Below are 21,205 nucleotides of genomic sequence, written 5' to 3' on the forward strand. Positions count from 1 at the left end.
AGAAACCAGTTAGTAAATAGAATACAAGACTCTATTTCCAATAGTAACAATAAAGATAAAATACCTAAAAATAAACTTGCCAAGCAACACAGAGGACCAATGGAAGAAAACACTAAAAATTTACTGAAGGATATAAAAGAAGACAGGAGTCCTATCACTAGTTTTTACTGTAACACAGTAAAACATATTATAAAGAACAGTAGCCGGGCACGGTGGCTCAAGCCTGTAATCCCAGCACTTTGGGAGGCCGAGGCGGGTGGATCACAAGGTCAAGAGATCGAGACCATCCTGGCCAATCTGGTGAAACCCCATCTCTACTAAAAATACAAAAAATTAGGTGGGCATGGTGGTGTGTGCCTGTAAGCCCAGCTACTCAGGAGGCTGAGGCAGGAGAATTGCCTGAATCCAGGAGGCGGAGGTTGTGGTGAGCCGAGATCGCGCCATTGCACTCCAGCCTGGGTAACAAGAGTGAAACTCCGTCTCAAAGAAAACAAAACAAAACAAAACGAACAGTAACTAAAATTTGCTTTGTCTTAATGCATGAATAGGCAAGACAAATCTATGGAAAAGAACAGCAAATTTAGAACAAAACCAAGTAAATGTAGAAATTTAGTTTATAATAAAGGCAGTATTTCATCAAATGAATGGAGACATGTAAGTCAATAAAGAGTATTGGGACAACTGAGTAGCCATTAAAAACCAAAATCTATACCTTACATCTTATACTAAAATAGATCCCAGATGTCTTAAATATATATTGATAAATAAAACTGTAAAGGTACTAGAACAACAAATGTTTTTAAAATATAATTTTGTTACAAGGTAGAAACCCGGCAGATATCACTTTAACCAAGTGAACAAGCTTACCCTCACAAGAAATAATAAGTCAACTTAACCATGGCAAAACATCAGATAAATCCAACTAGAGAGATATTCTTCAAAATATCTGACCAGCCCTCTTCAAAGAATCAAGGGCATAAAAGATAAGAAAGATGATGGGACTAACTCAGATGAGAAGATACAACAACTTAATGTAAAGTAGGATCCTAGAACAGCATAAAGGAATTAATGGAAAACTGGTAAATATAAATGTAGTCTGTACTTCAGTTAATATGCCAAGGCTAATTTCTAGTTTTGATAATTGTATCACAGTAAGATATTAATACTGGGGAAAGAATATACCAGAATTCTTTGTTCTATCTTTGCAACTCTTATGTAAGCAAAATTATTTCAACATAAAGTTTTCTAAAAGATGCTCGTGTGTACACACACACACACACACACACATATAGATAATTTTGACGTATGACTTTTCTATGCAAGAAACAAATTTTTAAGTATAGAGACACAAAACTTCGGTAGACAGGACTACATGAAAAGATACAAGTTTTTACATGGAAAAAAATAGCACAAAGTCAAAAGACGAAAAATTAATACAAATAAATATTCACGCTATATAGCAAAAAAGCTACTTTCCTTAACATACAACTGTATCTGTAACATCAATAAAACAATTAAAATGGCAAAAATCATAAGCAGACAATTCAAAGAAAAATATATTTAACTTTCCTCACAATTACATAAGTCCAAATTAAGGTATTTTTTACCCACCAGATTGGGAAAGCTCAAAACATTTAATTACAAAGTACTGTCAGGAGTTTAGGGAAACTGGCATCTTCTTATTTTACTGTTAGCAGGAGTAATAATTGGTTTATTTTCCTAGGACATCCTTTGAATCAGTAATTCTAGCTTTAGAGTTTTATTCTGCCAAAATATACCAGCATATGTACACAATGATGTATGTAGAGATTTGCTGCAGCACTGTTTATAATGACATTAAGATAAAAAACATTTTAAATGCTCAATTAAAAACTATGTACAGACCAAAATAAAATACTAGACAGCTCTTACTGAATGAGGTAACTCCAAATATGCTGATATGTAACAATCTCCAAGATGTATTGTTAAAGTGCTACCATCATAGAAATATTTCATTACATTCAGAACTCATTTTGCTATAGGAGACAGAAATTATGGACCCAAGCTTAAGTCCCAAGAAAAATCCTGAGTTTGTATAATAACTGCTTCTTTTGATCACAGATTTGGCTAAATGAAAGTATATTTCAACAAGTGTTTGTAAAACAGATGCTTTGAAGAAGGCAATTGTGCCTTATAACTGAGGAGCTTAAGTCTACCATAGTTGAGGGAATCTCCTAGAACTAAGGGTCCCAACCTAAAGAATTATTTAGGAAATATCCAGCAAATTACTAGCTCTTCCACCTGACACTAAATAATCAGAAAGATATGTAAAGATGGAGAGAGTAGCTATTCCCATCAATGTCTTATGAGAGATGTATGAGGCCTCTGAATTACTGTTTAACTATATAGCTATTTTCTTCAAAGCTTTTCTAATAGAAATTTTTCTAATTAATAAAATAAGACCTCAAAAAAAAAAAAAAAAAGCTCCCAATGACCCAGGAGTAGAAATTGACCATGATACATCATGCTTACCTGCCCTGCACCTCCTGGAAGGCAACTCTGCTACTTGGTGCCACCTTTCTTCTTTAAAGTCATAGCATTCCACACTCCGGATAGCCTTTGGTGCTTGGCCCCCAACCACCACCATCAACTGCAAGGGCAGAAATGTAAGCACTTCAACAAATGTCTACTACATATTCAGGACTTAAAACGTCCTACAAAGACAATGGTGTGGAAAGTGTCCGGATGAAGATGGTACGATGAACTGGAGAATACAACCATCTAACCATTTAATAAACATCAACAAAGAGGGCACATGTTAGAACTACAATTCTATCACCCAGCACATTTAGTCAAAAATAAGGACTTCAGACACTAAAGTAAGTTTCTGATTCTTTAAGAAAAAGCAGTTATTTAAGCCAAAAAAGAGCAGCCAGTCATCACTGGCAAGGCTGCAGTATGTCATAGGGTTTGCTATAAACTAGATCCTGGTTTTGCAACGACCAGGCATTAGATCTCCACAATCCAGGAGAGAAGATAGAACTGAAACATATGTTACTGGGTAGATGAGGTAAAAGGGATAGTAGATATTAAAAGAAAGATGGAAGAAGGAAAAAGATATTGAAAAAGGAGGAGTAATTGAATTGGAACTCATAAGAGCACAGATTAACAAATCTCCAGTAAAGAGACCCAAGAGGACAGGTAATGGAGATGCTAGATAGCATAAAAAACAAATACATAATAGTCTACTTCTGAGAATAAATGAGGTCTATAAATCCCCTCAACTCAACCAACAACTATTTACTAAATGCCTATCGTCTCTATGTGTCCAGAGAAATATAGTCTCTACCCTTCAAGACTTTACAAATCTCACTAAGGAGACAAGACTTATGAAGTAACTCAAGAACAATATACAATTACATATGACACAAAAATTACATGATTAGTATAGACATAATTGCTACTGCATCCGAAAATAAAAAGCTGCCATAATTTAGTGAAAGCTTCCTGTAACCTGATCTATGGTCTTGATAAATGGATAGAATTTAGAAATCAGTGTGTCTGTCTTTTACCGAGTATACACAGACACTCTCTGGCAACAGTGAAAATATAGCCGTCAAATCAGAACAACATAAACATTAATATGTCTCAAATGGAAAACTATAAAGAATGGGAAGGACCTTCAGGAAAAGATGAGATGATTGGAAAAACAGGTGTTAGAAATAAACAAAATATAAAAACAAAAAGAATATGGAGGGCCAGGCGCGGTGGCTCAAGCCTGTAATCCCAGCACTTTGGGAGGCCGAGACGGGTGGATCACGAGGTCAAGAGATCGAGACCATCCCGGTCAACATGGTGAAACCTCGTCTCTACTAAAAATACAAAAAATTAGCTGGGCATGGTGGCGCGTGCCTGTAATCCCAGCTACTCAGGAGGCTGAGGCAGGAGAATTGCCTGAACTCAGGAGGTGGAGGTTGCGGTGAGCCGAGATCGTGCCATTGCACTCGAGCTTGGGTAACAAGAGTGAAACTCCGTCTCAAAAAAAAAAAAAAAAAAGAATATGGAGTAACACATATATATAAAAGCAGGAGGTTTGCAACCTTGACTAGGCAATGACCTACCTGTACTTAGAACTAAAAAAAGATGGGTACATAGTATAAAATGATTCCTGAATCAGAGAGCAAATCCTGTTTCCAAAAAGAAGCCTGTTTTATTTATTTGGTAACTGGAGAGCAGAACAAATCTTAAAAATCTTAAAAGAAGACTAAACATAAACCAACTACATATTTTTTTTTCAGGTCTGTTATTCTTCTAGTGTTGAATTCAAATAAATACATAAACAAAATTTGCTGGGTGTGGTGGCTCACATCTGTAATCCTAGCACTTCGGGAGGTTGAAGTGGGCAGATTAGGAGCTCAGGAGTTCGAGACCAGCCTGACTAACAGCAAGGCCCCGTCTCTACAAACAAAATAACAAAAAATAAAAATTAGCTGGGCATGGTGGTGCATGCTTGTAATCCCAGCTACTTGGGAGGCTGAGGCACAGGAATCACTTGAACCCGAGAGGGGGCAGTTGCTGTAGGTTGCCATGAGCTGAGATTGCACCACTGCACTCGAGTGTGGGCAACACAGTGACACTCTTGTCTCACAAAAAACCAATCAACATTTTGGTTGGCCGGATGCAGTGGCTCCTCACTCCTGTAATCCCAGCACTTTGGGAAATCACTTGAGGTCAGGAGTTCAAGAACAGCCTGGCCCACATGGGGAAACCTCATCTCTACCAAAAATACAAAAATTAGCCAGGTGTGGTAGCCCATACCTGTAATCCCAACTAATTGGGAGGCTAAGGCAGAAGGATCGTGCCAATGCACTCCAGCCTGGGTGACGGAGTGAGACTCTGTCTCAAAAAATAAATAAAATAAATATAATTAATAATGAAAATATGCAATACCCTCTCCTCTGACCACCCCAAAAAAGGTGGGGAAGCAAAGTTGTAAAACTCATAGAATTGGGATGCATGTTAAGATAAACCTTGTATTTCAGGTTCTGTTCAAAATTTCAAAACTACCCAACAGACAATAGTTAAAAGAGTCTTAGATGATATATCTGATGAAGACCAATTTTTCTAAAATTTCAGAAGGGAACACTTTTTAAACTTTTTGAGAAACAATGTTGAGTTATAGATTTTATAATCCTCAAACTCTGAATAGTAAGATTTCCATTTCCATGCAATAGTTCACTTTTACACATTAAAATAAAGATGAGGCTGGGCATGGTGGCTCAAGCCTGTAATCCCAGCACTTTGGGAGGCTGAGGCGGGTGGATCACGAGGTCAAGAGATCGAGACCATCCTGGTCAACATGGTGAAACCCTGTCTCTACTAAAAATACAAAAATTAGCTGGGCATGGTGGTGTGTGCCTGTAATCCCAGCTACTCAGGAGGCTGAGGCAGGAGAATTGCCTGAACCCAGGAGGCGGAGGTTGCGGTGAGCCGAGATCGCGCCATTGCACTCCAGCCTGGGTAACAAGAGCGAAACTCTGTCTCAAAAAAAAATAAAATAAAGATGAAAAGGAAAATGTGCTATTACCTACACAGAACAGTAGTATTATCTGTCCCTTACTCACCCAAGAGAGGTAAAATGGGGTGAGGATTTGGGTCTCCACGAATCACAGATTAAGGAGATAAGGAGAATGTGCAATGAGGGGACAAGAAGGCAGGAATATTTATATAAAACCTAGAGACTTTGCCACAAACCATTGTATGGCTACTAAAAGAGTTGCTCATAATGCTGACACCCAGTTATCTGTAAAAGACACAGATATTTGAGGAGCACCATGCTATGAAGGAACAAGAAAAGAAGACCTTTTGTAGGGAAAAGTTAAATGTAACATGTTTGAAGAGGTCAAGGGGTAGGAAGTTAAACAGATTCAAGTAATCATCCTGAAATGTAGGTCAATTAAACTTTGTTCTTTTTATTTGCCTATTAAATTTAGTAGTTGAAAATTAACTCCTGAAAAATCAAGTTTCTAACTGAAAATTTCAATAGATATGCTGAGTAAATATATTTTAAAAATATAATATATACCCAGAAGTATGACAACACTTATAAAAATATAGATTCCAAAGAGAACAGCTAACAAAATACAAAAGCAGCAAAACATATATAACTTTAATTATGTTGTACAAATCCAAGGTTGCCTTATACAATCTGTTTACTGAGAAGCCAAAACTAATGTCTGATATATAGAAAGAATCACTAATGCAAATTAGTATGAATTTACAAAATCAGAGCCTAATATAAAAAGTACTAATTTACTCTCATGGTAAAATATTATCAAAACCTTACAATAATTTCTTCAGCACGACTACCAGATTTTGTTCAATTTGACTTATTATTATGATAAAAGGCATCATTACTATGAAATAACAAGCATAAGAAATTAATCTTTGCTTCATTCTTACCCAAATCCTTAGAATTAATCTGAACATAACAACTGCAAAATGACAAATGTTGTGCTGGAAAATCGTTAATCACCAGCACCGTTTTGAAAATATGTGTGGATAACAAACACATTGCGAAGGGATTATGCAAGTGAACATGCAAAGTCAAAGCAACAGGGCTGCTCACTGCTATCCAGCAGGCCTGCTGCCCCTCCCGCCACACTGATAGAGCTGAATGAAAGAGAACCTCCAGGGCCTCAGATGCCCACCACAAATAACAGCTAGAGAACTGAGAAATCTAAAAGTATAACACAGCTATAGGAGCCCTACTCCAAAACCACAACCAGAGAAGCCCAGAAACAATGCAAATTGAATAGATGACCATAACACCACAAAACAGAAAGTAAAGTACTTGATAGGATTTCATCAAACACTCTAGAAGGTTTCAAAAATGGCATGCTTATTCCAGGAATCAAAAATGAATTCATTTTTACTCTAAAGATCTCTGCAGCATAGCTAAAGATAGGAAAGTTTAAAGATACCAGAAGAAGGAATATGCAAGAAGAAATTCTTTTTTAAAAATATGAAGTATTTAATAAGTATTAAAGATATAACATTATTTAGAAGGGATTGGAAAAGACTAGCATAAAATAAATGGCAACCTTAAATTTACTGCCAAGACAGCAATTTTTATGTATGGATTTTTTTGTAAGAACAAAAACTGACACCAAATAAGATGAATAAATATGAATTAATGAAGACTTAAAAGATGGGCACTTATAAAATCAGGTGTAAGGGTATTTTAAAAATGTAAACATGTATAAAATCAGCAGCCCCAGATGGCATCAATACTGAGGTATTAAGGGAACTAGCGAATGTACTTACTGAGCCACTTATAATTATTTTTGAAAAATCTTGGAGAACTGAGGAGAGATCAGAAAACTTAAAGAAAGCAAACACCAATTTTCAAATCAGGATAGGAAGTGAATGCCTTGTAAATACACTTTCTTAACTAAGAATAACTCTGAGTAAAAATTTAGAAGATTTTGAGAAAAGAATTTGAACTTTTTTTTTTTTTTTGAGACGGAGTTTTTTTTGCTCTTGTTACCCAGGCTGGAGTACAATGGCGCGGTCTCAGCTCACCGCAACCTCCGCCTCCCGGGTTCAGGCAATTCTCCTGCCTCAGCCTCCTGAGTAGCTGGGATTACAGGCACGCGCCACCATGCCCAGCTAATTTTTTGTATTTTTAGTAGAGACGGGGTTTCACCATGTTGACCAGGATAGTCTCGATCTCTTGACCTCGTGATCCACCCACCTCGGCCTCCCAAAGTGCTAGGATTACAGGCTTGAGCCACCGCACCCGGCCCTAAGAATTTGAACTTCTAGGGGCTGATCAAATAACACGCAGAAGGATATTTTAAAAAGTCATGTCATGAGAATCCATTTGATTCTCAACCTCATCAGACATTATATGCTAAATTACTTATTTTGGCTTAGATAATAAACATAATCATATAGAATAAAACTTTCCACAAAAAGACTGTGTCAGTGGCTGGGTACTTCTAACAAAGTGTCACCAAGAGAGTTTTGAAATCAATTCTAGTTAAAATAGTTATTACCAATCTAGAAAAATAAGTCAGTAGCACCCTGGCAAATCTGCAGTTAGTTTTAAACTGAGAATTGTTGTTGGTAGCAGGCAAAACAGAAAAACAATACCAATATAGATTTGCAGCAATTAAACATGTAGACTGAGCGTCCCCAAACTTTTTACACAGGGGGCCAGTTCATTGTCCCTCAGACCGCTGGAGGGCCGTCACATACTGTGCTCCTCTCACTGACCACCAATGAAAGAGGTGCTCCTTCCTGAAGTGCGGCCGGGAGCCGGATAAATGGCCTCAGGGGGCTGCATGCGGCCCGGGGGCCGTAGTTTGGAGATGACTGATGTAGACTCCAAAGTAAAACTTAGAAAAATATTAAGTAAAAGTATTAAAGTGAAAGAATTTTAAAAACATAATTCAATGGAAAGGATAGAGTAATAACTAAATATGATATAAGAAAACAGGAGATAACATTCTTATTTCTTCATCCAGCATTGCCCAAAACATACACAAGCGTTAAAAATAAATTACATAAATAAAGGCTTTATATTATGAATCAGTCTGATTAGATCTCGCAAAATGGTGCTTAAAGTATTGGGCGTACTATAAAGATGTAACAGAGCAGAAGGAATTGCCAACAGAGACACAAATGAGGGGTTATTTTGTAAAAAAAAATTGAACCAGTAAAATATGAATGGCCACAGTTAAAAAGACAAAAGTGAATATAAACATTTACATAGGAAAATATGAACACGAGAGACATGGGAAGACATGGGAATGTATGCTGAAATGGCTAATTATGATGTGCAGGAAACCATTGAATGGTATACAACAGGGAACAGCAATGAGATGAACTGAACAAGCCATTTTATCATCTGTAGTTCTAATGTGTAATTCTGTGCAACTACTGGGTTTTCAGTTATTAAATAAACACCTAGCTTATAAAGAAATTTTTCTTTTTCGTTTTTTCCTTTTTTTGAGATGGAGCCTCATGCACTGTTGCCTAGGCTGGGGTGCAGTAGCACAATCTTGGCTCAATACAGCCTCTGCCTTCTGGGTCCAAGTGATTCTCTGCCTCAGCCTCCCAAGTGGCTAGGATTACAGGTGCCTGCCACCGCATGCAGCTAATTTTTGTATTTTTAGTGAAGACAAGGTTCCACGATGTTGGCTAGGCTGGTCTTGAACTCCTGACCTCAGGTGATCCACCAGCCTCAGCTTCCCAAAGGGCTGGGATTACAGGTATGAACCACAGCGCTCCCAGCCTGCAGAGAAATCTTTCTACCTGGTCTGATTTTTTTCTTTAGACTGTCATTAGAGCATTCTACTATAATTAGAACTAATAAAACTCAAGGGACAAAAACCAGTTGTCTTCTGTTCCAGAAGAGTGACATCATGCAGTTTATAAAAATTAAATGAACCAAACAATCCCCACCCTTAACATATAAAATCAATAGAGGTTGAATTACATACACTACAGTGCATTCTTAGGCATGTTTTCTCTTGAAGAGAAACTAAAACAAAGAATAAATCATGGAAATTCAGATGAGCAAAGAACTAACAGCTTCACTAGAAGCCTTTTGCATGAGGTAATAACATGCATGAGCAACAATCCTACTTTGGGAAGGTTCATGGGTGTCCTCAGCCGGGTCCGGACACTCTTCATTAATATACGCTGCTCTGTCGGCAGCAGATGATACTTCATTGCTTCAATGAGGTAATCTTTGCAAGCACTGCTATTCTTGACCAATGCTTCCTCTTCAACCCTCTGTAACAAGAAATCATACACACCCCCTGAAGGTAGAGCTATTTCACAATTAAATTGCCGAAGAAAAAGAAGGAAAAGAGAGGAAAAAAACAGTAACTATGCCCTTTAGTTTAGTCTAAACGTAAATGAGGAAAGTTTATAAATACAACTAAGAGAAAAATAAATAAAACCAAAAATGCTCAAGTATCTGGCCTGCAAAGAATAACATATTTAGGTAATAAGAACTGTAATGAAAAATGATAAACTTCAATGTTAGCAATAGAATATGATGAACTCTTTAGATATTATAATCTCCTGTTTTTTAACTTTAACCATCAAGCCAGAAAGTAAGAAAAACAAGACACAAAATTTAGATAATGCATCCTTCAGGTGGAGAAGGCAATACTAATAAGTTAATGATACCTTTTTCAAACACAAGCGAGCCAGTAAAATATCCAGAAAAGAGGTTAAGAATACCTTAAAGCACTGTGCCTATAACACAAATAAGTCTTGTACTGTCTAGCCTGACATCAAATGCAGGACAGGCTTTTGGGTTCGTTTTCTTTTCTTTTTTTTAGAGATAGAGTCTCACTCTGTGGCTCAAGCTGGAGTGCAGTGGCACAACCTTGGCAAAACCCACCTGCCGGGTTTAAGCAATTCTCTTCCCTCACCTTTTTGAGTAGCTGGGACTATAGATGCCTGCCACCATGTCAGGCTAATTTTTTATTTTTAGTAGAGATGGGGTTTTGCCACGTTGGCCAGGCTGGTGTTGAACTGCTGGCCTCATGCGATCTGTCTGCCTCAGCCTCCCAAAGTGCTGGATTACAGATGTGAGCCATTGCCTGCACCCAGCCTTTTGGATCATTTTCTTAATACCAGAAGACCCATGATTACACAGATCACAAAAAGTAATGAGGTTTCAGGAAATCCTAAAATGTTCAAACCTAATCTCTTAATAAATGATTCTTCCAATGGTCTCAACTATTAAAATAATGCTGAAATGTTCCTACTAGGATTCTAATAATAAAAGAGCAAATTTAAAATTATTTGGAGACCACTAAAGAATCATTTATTCATATTTATTTCAAATAACATTTTCCCTCAGCTTAGAAATAAAGACAGAAATCAAATGCATGTCACTATTAAATTATGAAGTAAAATTAAACAGTATTTGGGTCAGACCTCAAAATTCCAGGTCTGCAGGGGAATCAAAAGAGGCTATAAAAAGAAAAAACAGTAAAGAAGATGCAAAGCAGTGACTGCCACAGGGACATTTATTTGCATGCATTTAAATGACCACAAATACTACCTTGATAAGTTCCAGAGCTTACTTACCCAAATCAAAAACAGGGGCAGAAGCAAACTTCTAAGAGCGGGGAATGGCGGCTGGGCGTGGTGGTTCATGGCTGTAATCCCAATACTTTGGGAGGCCGAGGTGGGCAGATCACTTGAGGTCAAGAGTTTGAGACCAGTCTGGCCAACAGGGCAAAACCACATCTCTACTAAAAATGCAAAAATTAGCCAAGGCTGTAGTGCGCACCTATAGTCTCAGCTACTCCACAGGCAGAGATATGAGAATTGCTTAAGCCCAGGAGGTGGAGGCTGTGGTGAACTGAGATAGTGCCACTGCACTCAAGCCTGCAAGGTCCCTGACTGTCTTCTGTCCTGTACTTCACAGATCTGCATTCTACAGCTCTTATTACTGCTTGATAGGGATCTACATGCTGTCAGACCAGTGACATGGTGCTATGTGGATTTGTATGTTTTGCCTACACATTTACCTGAACTAAATATTCCCGAGGAAGCAAGGGTAACCGCACATGTTCCATCAGTCGGGCCATAAACTCTTGCCTCACATCCTTGTCATGGTTCACCCACGCAATTACTGCTTCAAATACCTTGCATAAAATACAGGAGAAGAAAAAATAAGAAATGAATTGTGTACCAAGGCATCCGGATAAACTATGAGACAACATTTTATATACAACTCTTGCTAAGACATCCAAGTTTAATTCACAGCTCAAATGTTTTCAAAATCCTAACTTGCAATGTACTTACAAAGTCATTCACCCTATTCCTTTTCTATTTACCCAAAATAATAAAGCAAAGTGATATTGTGGAATGAAAATCATGTACCCTTATAAATACGTCAGGTTTGGCTTTTTCTTCAGGTTTACAAACAAATGTTTGACTATACACATAAATCGAGGGTTTGAGGAATAGACTGTAAGAGTAGAATATATTAAAATGTGGTACTTTGAAATTTTTTTTTTTTTTTTTTTGAGACAGAGTTTCGCTCTTGTTACCCAGGCTGGAGTGCAATGGCACGATCTCGGCTCACCGCAACGTCCGCCTCCTGGGTTCAGACAATTCTCCTGCCTCAGCCTCCTGAGTAGCTGGGATTACAGGCATGCGCCACCATGCCCAACTAATGTTTTGTATTTTTAGTAGAGACGGGGTTTCACCATGTTGACCAGGGTGGTCTCGATCTCTTGACCTCGTGATCCACCCGCCTCGGCCTCCCAAAGTGCTGGGATGACAGGCGTGAGCCACCGCGCCCAGCTTGAAATTTTTTTAAAAAATTAAAAAATAAGGGCATTATCATTTATGATACATACTGTGAAAACGCTAATAAGCTAATATGAAGACACTGTCTACATTATTTCCTTTCAACCGATGAATATATCACTTAATACTCTTTAAAGGTTTGCAAGAAATGTTTGACAACATGCAAATGGCTGAGACCAAAAATAGGTTATTTTGATCCAGGAATAAAGCAAGAAACTAAAAATAATGCACATTAAAATTAACACCCCTTTTTAATTCATTCTGACAACAAATATTTATCAAGTGCCTCTATGTGTCAGGTGCTAGAGATTAAGTGAAGAAGACAGTTTGCTTTCTGGCAATTCTATCTAATATTTCTCAGTTCTGTCTTCTCTACCCGCTGCTTCTACCATCCCACATCAAAACCTACTGCTCACTGGTATGAGTTCAACATCCTCTTATCTGGCCCTCACCTCATTTTTGGTCCATTCTGCCCACCACCACGATAGCTAGTCTCCAAAGATAGTCTCCTAATAAACCACATATCCCAGATGCATACCTTATACAGTAACCTTCCACAGCAAATCTAAGCTGGCCCTGTGTAACCAGTAGAGTGTGGAGGAAGTGACACTGTGATTTCTGAAGGTAGGTCTTAAGCGGTCTCACTACTTTTACTTTAGTCTCTTGAAATGCTCATTTGCAGGAAGCCAAATGTCATGTAAGAAGTCTGGCTACTTGAAACCACCACGCCATGAGAAACCCAAGCAAGTTACAGAGAAGAAAAAGAGGGGAGAGAGACGGAGACCTAGAGAAAGACCAATCAATCCTGAGCCCAGGAGCCAGACAAAAGTGAGTGGAGGAGCCAGACTGGACATTACAGATCCATCAGATGCCATGTGCAGAAGAACTGAAGCTCCAGATCTATGGCTACAATAGAACCATGCCAGATATCTCCAGCCATCTGTGTCACCTTAGCTGAGGCCTCAAACAGTGGGGCAGAGACAAGCTGTCCTTATTGTTCTGCATGAATTCTGACCATAGAATTGTCAGCATAATAAAATGGCTATTGTTTATGTTTTTACATTTTGTAATGACTTAGGTAGCAGCAGAAAACCACAACAGCCCTCATGATATTTCTATAATGCAGGTTTTAGCATGGTTTTCTCCTCTTGTTTAAAACCCCTCGAAGGCTCTTCATCACTACAATAAAGTTAGTTTTCGCTAACATAACTGAGAAGATATTTTATTAGATCATCTTCCTATTTTATCTTCCACCACTCTCTCATATTCCAAATTCCCATCATACTGAACACTTTGAATACAATTATTCTTTCACATCTCTTTACATTTGTATATTCTGCTTCTTCTAGCTGGAATGCCCTCTGCATTCCCACCCATCCCTATTTCTCTGGTAAACTCAGACTTGAAATATGTATCTGAACCAAGCTGAACGATCATCCCCATCCCTATCCCCATCCTTGGAAAAAACAAGTACTCCCATGGTACCCTTTACAGCATTCTGTAATCAGTTATTTACCCTACTGGCTGTTCCACTAGTCTGTGGGTAAAAAATTCTATTTTGCTACTCTTCTCTTCTCTAGGAGCCCATGCCAGTGTCTGGTACAAAATAGGCACTCAATACCTGTCTATTAAATGTGAACAGTAATGTCGTTGTCCTCTGTATTTCTAGTATGCTAATATTACATATCTCACAAACACTTTTACATTTTTTAATACTGTAAATATTAGAGTAAATGTGTCTTTTACCCCCAGATGAAATGAATATCCTTGAGAAAGAGAATCAGAGTTTACACAACTTTAAATGCAAAGCACATATAGGAGAAACTCAAGTTTCATTTCCTCTAAGCACAATGTTTCACAGCTTTTGTGCTCTGATTTCCATGTGTTACAAAACCCACCCAAAGAAAAACAGCCCACTAACAGGAGCTTCTCTCTCCAGCTATATGAAAAGTGCAGGTGGCTGACAACGGCAACCCAAAATGTGGAGAGACAAAAGACTACGATCAGAAGCAGTAGCTGCACAGAGAGGGAGAAAGGTAGGGAGGGAGGAAGGACGGACCGACTGGCAGAATGAGGTATTACGTCACAGGGAACCAACTTAAAGGAAGGTGACCATCAACCAACCTAAAGGAAGGTGACAATCAAGCATGTTCAGTCTAGAACTGCCAAAACTTTGCCATCCTAGGTAACCTCTTTCAACTCAGAAGACATGGAAACTACTTTAGTAACAAATATTGTGTTCATATCGTAATTCCTATATACATCAAGTTGTAGGAAGAAACTGGTTTCCAAAAATGCATTTGTTTCAGATAGTTTAATGTGCACAAGCTCTTGCTGTGGAGGTCAAGCACAAAACCCTATGTCTAAAAATGTGGGGAACCTCTCACAAAGGGAAGACACAGAGTAATTTACATAGACAACCAACAAGTCCTGAGTTTCTTTTTTTTCTCCAGAATCCTTTCCTGAAGTAACTAGCTAAGTTTCTTAGCTTCCAGAGGAAACATCACTGGGTGCCACTATACATACAGGATCACAAAGCTACAAAACAAAGTGAAATTTAAAAAAAAGAAAAAAAAAAAGGAAACATATTGCATGCTGGGAAAAGAAAAATATCCTTACCTTCTCTTCTGAGGAAATGGTAAGTTTGTCACTTGAGATTAAGCTGCACACTTGTTCAATGCCAAGATTGAGAAATTCTTCACTAAGTACGACATCTGCAAAATGATGCTCTGTTTGGAAATTAAGAAGAAAATCCATTAACATCAACACTCCATTCTAATAGTTTCAAGCTGCTTAAAAAAGGGTTTTCTTAATTTAAGCAAACTTAAGAAGGAGAAAACAAATTGCACAACTCTAGGCAAGAATTAACAAGACAAACCCAAACAAACTCAGAGATACCTGAGGAAGTACCTGATTTGTTTATACTACAGCACAGTAGCAGCATAAGTAGGGAAGCTGCCTTAATATACATGCACTTAGCTGAATCACTCTTGTTTTACATGGTGGTATTTTGGGCTTAAAAAATCTATTCCTGGCCGGGCGCGGTGGCTCAAGCCTGTAATCCCAGCACTTTGGGAGGCCGAGGCGGGTGGATCACGAGGTCAAGAGATCGAGACCATCCTGGTCAACATGGTGAAACCCCCGTCTCTACTAAAAATACAAAAAATCAGCTGAGCATGGTGGCGCGTGCCTGTAGTCCCAGCTACTCAGGAGGCTGAGGCAGGAGAATTGCCTGAACCCAGGAGGCGGAGGTTGCGGTGAGCCAAGATCGCGCCATTGTACTCCAGCCTGGGTAACAAGAGCGAAACTCCGTCTCAAAAAAAAAAAAAAAAAAAAAAAAATCTATTCCTAATGTGGTATGACATTCTCAGTACTTAAATTTGTAAAACCTTTTGATTACGGAAGTCAGATAAAGAACATGATGTTATATTGTCATATCCTACAACCTATCATGTAAAACAGAGGGTTGTTTCTTAAGGAGTAAGGAAGAAAGCCCGCTTTACTTGGAAACTAAAGAAATCTCAAATGCTGGCCAATCTGAATATACAAGCAACATTTTTTTAAAAAGAGATAGAGTTGCTTTATGATACAGATACCTCTGAATTCTAAATAAATAGTTTATTTCAGGATCAAATTATATGATTTTATGACTCAATCCATATACAGAAACTTGTAAAATTAGTAATTCTTAAATACTTAAAAAATTTTTTCCTTGATTTCACAAATATGGCCACTCTTCCCAAGTGGGGGCAGGAAAGGAGATCACTTCTTGACCTTTTGGCTAAGATCAACTGTAGTATCTGTTCTTATCCGTTTAATATCTGATATGTCCTCTATCCAAGGGTGGAAAGACTGTAAGTGCAATGATTGAAAAACTTACAAAGAATGAATCTTTTATAAAATAACCTTTCTTGCAAATCCATCCCTCATAGAGTATGAGCTCACAAGAGAATGTGGTGGTTTGGGCTGCAGAGTCAGACATACCAGGGTTGAATCCCAGCTCTGCCATGTGCTAGCGTGTATAACCTTGGGCAGTTACGTAATTTCCCTAAGCCTTGGTTTCCTCATCTATAAAATGAGAATAATAAAAATATTAAGATTCCTATGAGGATTAAATAAGCTAGTGGTTTATAAAGCACCTAAAACTGTGTCTGTAGAGAGTAAGGATTCAATAATTTAGCTTTAAGTTAATATTCTAAATTCTAAAGTAATAGTTTGCTAGAAAATCTAGGTTAATTTCTAGGTTGTCACAATGAACCATATTTGTTTCACCTTATAAAACCCTTATTTTAAAAAGGGTTTATGCATGTTCTCAATCATAAGTGGAGGTTGAATAATGAGAACACATGGACACAGGGAGGGGAATATCACACACTGGGGCCTGTCAGAGGGTGGGGGGCTAGGTGAGGGATAGCAGGGGGTGGGAGGCTAGAGGATGAATAGCATTAGGAGAAATACCTAATGTAGATGATGGGGTGATGGATGCAGCAAACCACCTTGGCACGTGTATATCTATGTAACAAACCTGCATGTTCTGCACATGTACCCCAAAACTTAAAGTATAATAAAAAATTAAATTTAACTTAAAAAAGGGTTTATAAAGGGATTTTATAAGGAGAAATAAAAGATCCATTTCAAATATGTATTTCAACATACCACAAAAAGGAATGGTTGGCTTCCTCTTCAACAAAATTTGAAAAATAAAATCTGCGTTTTCATAAATGTCATGAAAAACTATTCTGTTTATAAAAGGTTGGCCAGGCATGGTGGCTCAAGCCTGTAATCCCAGCACTTTGGGAGGCCAAGGTGAGTGGATCACCTGAGGTCAGGAGTCTGACACCTGGCCAACATTGCAAAACCCGGTCTCTACTAATAATACAAAGGTAGCTTGGCATGGTGGTGCACACTTGTACTGCCAGCTACTTGGGAGGCTGAGGCAGGAGGACTGCTTGAATCTGGGAGGCAGACATTGCAGTGAGCTGAGATCATGCCACTACACCCCAGCATGGACAACAGAGTAAGATTCTGTCTCGGAAAAAAAAAAAAAAAAGTTTACCACAAGATAATTATAAAAATAATAAGCAGCTCTAAAATGTTTGTATTTACAAAATTTTTTGAAACTCAAAAATTTTTTTTTTTTTTTTTTTTTTTGAGACGGAGTTTCGCTCTTGTTAACCCAGGCTGGAGTGCAATGGCACGATCTCGGCTCACCGCAACCTCCGCCTCCTGGGTTCAGGCAATTCTCCTGCCTCAGCCTCCTGAGTAGCTGGGATTACAGGCACACGCCACCATGCCCAGCTAATTTTTTGTATTTTTAGTAGAGACGGGGTTTCACCATGTTGACCAGGCTGGTCTCGATCTCTTGACCTCGTGATCCACCCGCCTCGGCCTCCCAAAGTGCTGGGATTACAGGCTTGAGCCACCGCGCCCGGTCGTGAAACTCAAAAATTTTTGACACAATTGTTTGAAACTCGGACTTGACCAAGCAAGGTATTTCACTGAAATTAATATGAAATTGAAGAAGAAAATGACAAATACAGTTGGACCTGCATATCCACAAGTTCTACATCTGCAGGTTCAACAAACCTCAAATAAAAAAGATTTGAAAAAAAAATTACAATAACAAAACAACTATTTAAATAGCATATATACTATATTAGGTATTATAAATAATGTATTTAGAGTATATGGGAAGCCAAGCATAGTGGATCATACCTGTAATCCCAGCATGTTGAGAGGCTGGGGCAGGAGAATTGCTTGAAGCCAAGAGTTCAAAACTAGCCTGGGCAACAAAAAGAGATCCTGTCTCTACAAAAAATTTAAAAATTAGCCAGGCACAGTAGTGCACACCTGTAGTCCCAGCTACTTGGGAGGCTGAAGCAGGAGGACTGCCTGAGCAGAGGAGTTTTAGGCTGCAGTGAGCTAGGATCATACCGCTGCACTCCAGCCTGAGCAACTGGGTAAGGGCATACCTCTTACCCAGAATTTCACATCCAGCCAAACTAAGCTTCATAAGTGATGGAGAAATAAAATCCTTTATGGACAAGCAATTGCTGAGAGATTTTGTCATTACCAGACCTGCCCTACAAGAGCTCCTGAGGACAGCACTAAACACAGAAAGAAAAAACCAGTACCAGCCACTGCAAAAAAGAAGCAAATGGTAAAACCAAAGACACAATGAAGATATTACACCAACCAAAGGGCAAAACAACCAACCAGTAATAAAATGGCAGGCTCAAATTGACACATAACAATATTAACATTAAATATAAATGGGCTAAATGCCCCAGTCAAAAGACACAGACTGGCCAATTGGATAAAAAGCCAAGAACCATTAGTGTGCTGTATTCAGGAGACCCATCTCACATGCAAAGACACAAACAGACTCAAAATAAAGGGATGGAAGATTTAACAAGTAAATGAAGAGCAGAAAAAAGCAGGGGTAGCAATCCTAGTCTCTGATAAAATGGACTTTAAACCAACAAAGCTCAAAAGAGACAAAGAAGGGTATTACATAATGATAAAAGGATCAATGAAACAAGAAGAAGAAGTAACTATCCTAAATATATATGTATACAATGCAGGAGCACACACACACACAAAGCAAGTCCTTAATGACCTACCAAGAGACTTAGACTCCCACCCAATAACAGAGGGAGACTTTAACACTCCTCTGTCAATATTGGACAGATCAATGAGACAGCAAATCAACAAGGAAATCCAAGACTTGAATGTAGAGCTGGACCAAGAGAATTTAATAGACATTTGCACAACTCTTAACCCCAAATCCATAGAATATACATTGTTCTCAGCACCACATCACACATACTCTAAAATCGACCACATAATTGGAAGTAAATCATTCCTCAGCAAATGCAAAAGAACAGAAATCATAACAAACAGTCTCTCAGACCACAGTGCAATCAAATTAGAACTCAGGATTAAAAAACAAACTCAAAACTGCACAACTTCATGGAAAATGAACAACTGGCTCCCGAATGTCAACTGGATAATTGAAATGAAGGCAGAAATAAAGATGTTCTTCGAAACCAACAAGAACAAAGACACGACAAACCAGAATCTCTGGGACACATTTAAAGCAGTGTCTAGAGAGAAATTCATAGCAATATATGCCCACATGAGGAGCAAAGAAAGGTCTAAAATCAACACCCTATCATCAAAATTGAAGGAGCTAGAGGAACAAGATCAAAAAAATTCAAAAGCTAGCAGAAGAAAAGAAATAACTAAGATCAGAGCAGAACTGAAGGAGACAGAGACACAAAAACAAACCTTCAAAAAAATCAACAAATCCAGGAGCTGGTTTTTTGAAAAGATCAACAAAATAGATAGACCACTAGCCAGACTAATAAAAAAGAAAAGAGAGAAGAATCAAATAGATGCAATAAAAAACGATAAAGGGGACATCACCACCGATTCCACAGAAATACAAACTACCATCAGAGATTACTACAAACAACTATACGCACACAAACCAGTAAATCTGGAAGAAATGGATAAATTCCTGGACACGTGCACTCTCCCAACGCTAAACCAGGAAGAAGTTGGAACCCGGAATAGACCAATAACAAGGCCTGAAGCGGAGGCAGCAATTAAAAGCCTACCAACTAAATAAAGCCCAGGTTCAGATGGGTTTACAGCCGAATTCTACCAGACGCAGAAAGAGGAGCTGGTACCATTCCTTCTGAAACTATTCCAAACAATACAAAAAGAGGAAATCCTTCCCAAATCATTTTATGAGACCAACATCATCCAGGCAGAGAGATGACAGAAAAAGAAAACTTTAGGCCAATATCCGTGATGAATATCGATGCAAAAATGTTCGATAAAATATTGGCAAACAGAATGCAACAGCAAATCAAGAAGCTTATTCATCATGACCAAGTAGGCTTTATCCTGTGGATGCAAGGCTGGTTCAACATACGCAAGTCTATACACATAATCCATCACATAAACAGAACCAAAAACGAAAACCATATGATTATCTCAATAGATGCAGAGAAGATCTTTGACAAAATTCAACAGCCCTTTATGCTAAAAACCCTCAATAAACTAGGTATTGATGGAACATATCACAAAATAATAAAAGCTATTTATGACAAACTCACAGCCAATATCACACTGAACGGGGAAAAACTGGAAGCATTCCCTTTGAAATTTGGCACAAGACAAAGATGTCCTCTCTCACCATTCCTATTCAATATAGTATTGGAAGTTCTAGCCAAAGCAATCAGGCAAGAAAAAGAAATGAAGTGTATTCAATTAGGAAAAGAGGAAGCCAAATTGTCTCTATTTGCAGATGACATGATTGCATATTTAGAAGACCCCATCATCTCAGCCCAAAATCCCCTGAAACTGAGAAGCAAATTCAGCAAAGTCTCAGGATACAAAATCAATGTGCAGAAATCAAAGCATTTCTATACACCAATAACAGACAGAGAGCCAAATCAAAAGTGAACTCCCATTGACAACTGCTACAAAGAAAATAAAATACCTAGGAATACAACTAACAAAGCATGTAAAGGACCTCTTCAAGGAGAACTACAAACCACTGCTCAGTGAAATAAGAGAGGACACAAACAGATGGAAAAACATTCCATGCTCACGGTTGAGAAGACTCAACATCATGAAAATGGCCATATTGCCCAATAACTTAAAGATTCAACGCTATCCCGATCAAGCTACCAATGACCTTCTTCACAGAACTGGAATAAACCACTTCAAACTTCATATGGAACCAAAAGAGAGCCCACATAGCCAAAACAATCCTAAGCAAAAAGAACAAAGCTGGAGGCATCACACTACCTGACTTCAAACTATACTACAAGGCCACAGTAATCAAAACATCATGGTACTG

The 21,205-nt window shown here is 38.3% G+C and overlaps 1 protein-coding gene and 1 pseudogene across 4 annotated transcripts in view; one reads left to right on the forward strand and one right to left on the reverse strand.

Moving 5' to 3' along the window:
- The window catches only part of KLHL2 (kelch like family member 2), a 117,535-nt gene that overhangs the window by 15,248 nt on the left and 81,082 nt on the right, over positions 1 to 21,205 (reverse strand). For all 4 annotated transcript variants that reach the window (XR_012516957.1, XM_039479194.2, XM_010332084.2 and 1 more), the window contains 4 exons: positions 14,950 to 15,059; positions 11,544 to 11,660; positions 9,634 to 9,783; positions 2,512 to 2,629 (listed from right to left, as the gene is read on the reverse strand). Coding sequence is in view for 3 of the 4 variants with exons in the window: in XM_039479194.2 (XP_039335128.1) it covers positions 2,512 to 2,629; positions 9,634 to 9,783; positions 11,544 to 11,660; positions 14,950 to 15,059 (495 nt within the window). In the remaining variant the exon portion in view is untranslated. The remainder of the gene's footprint in view (positions 1 to 2,511; positions 2,630 to 9,633; positions 9,784 to 11,543; positions 11,661 to 14,949; positions 15,060 to 21,205) is intronic.
- Positions 16,092 to 16,210, forward strand: LOC120367814 (U2 spliceosomal RNA; annotated as a pseudogene).

This window comes from Saimiri boliviensis, chromosome 3 (genome assembly GCF_048565385.1).
Source record: "Saimiri boliviensis isolate mSaiBol1 chromosome 3, mSaiBol1.pri, whole genome shotgun sequence".
Taxonomy (NCBI): domain Eukaryota; kingdom Metazoa; phylum Chordata; class Mammalia; order Primates; family Cebidae; genus Saimiri; species Saimiri boliviensis.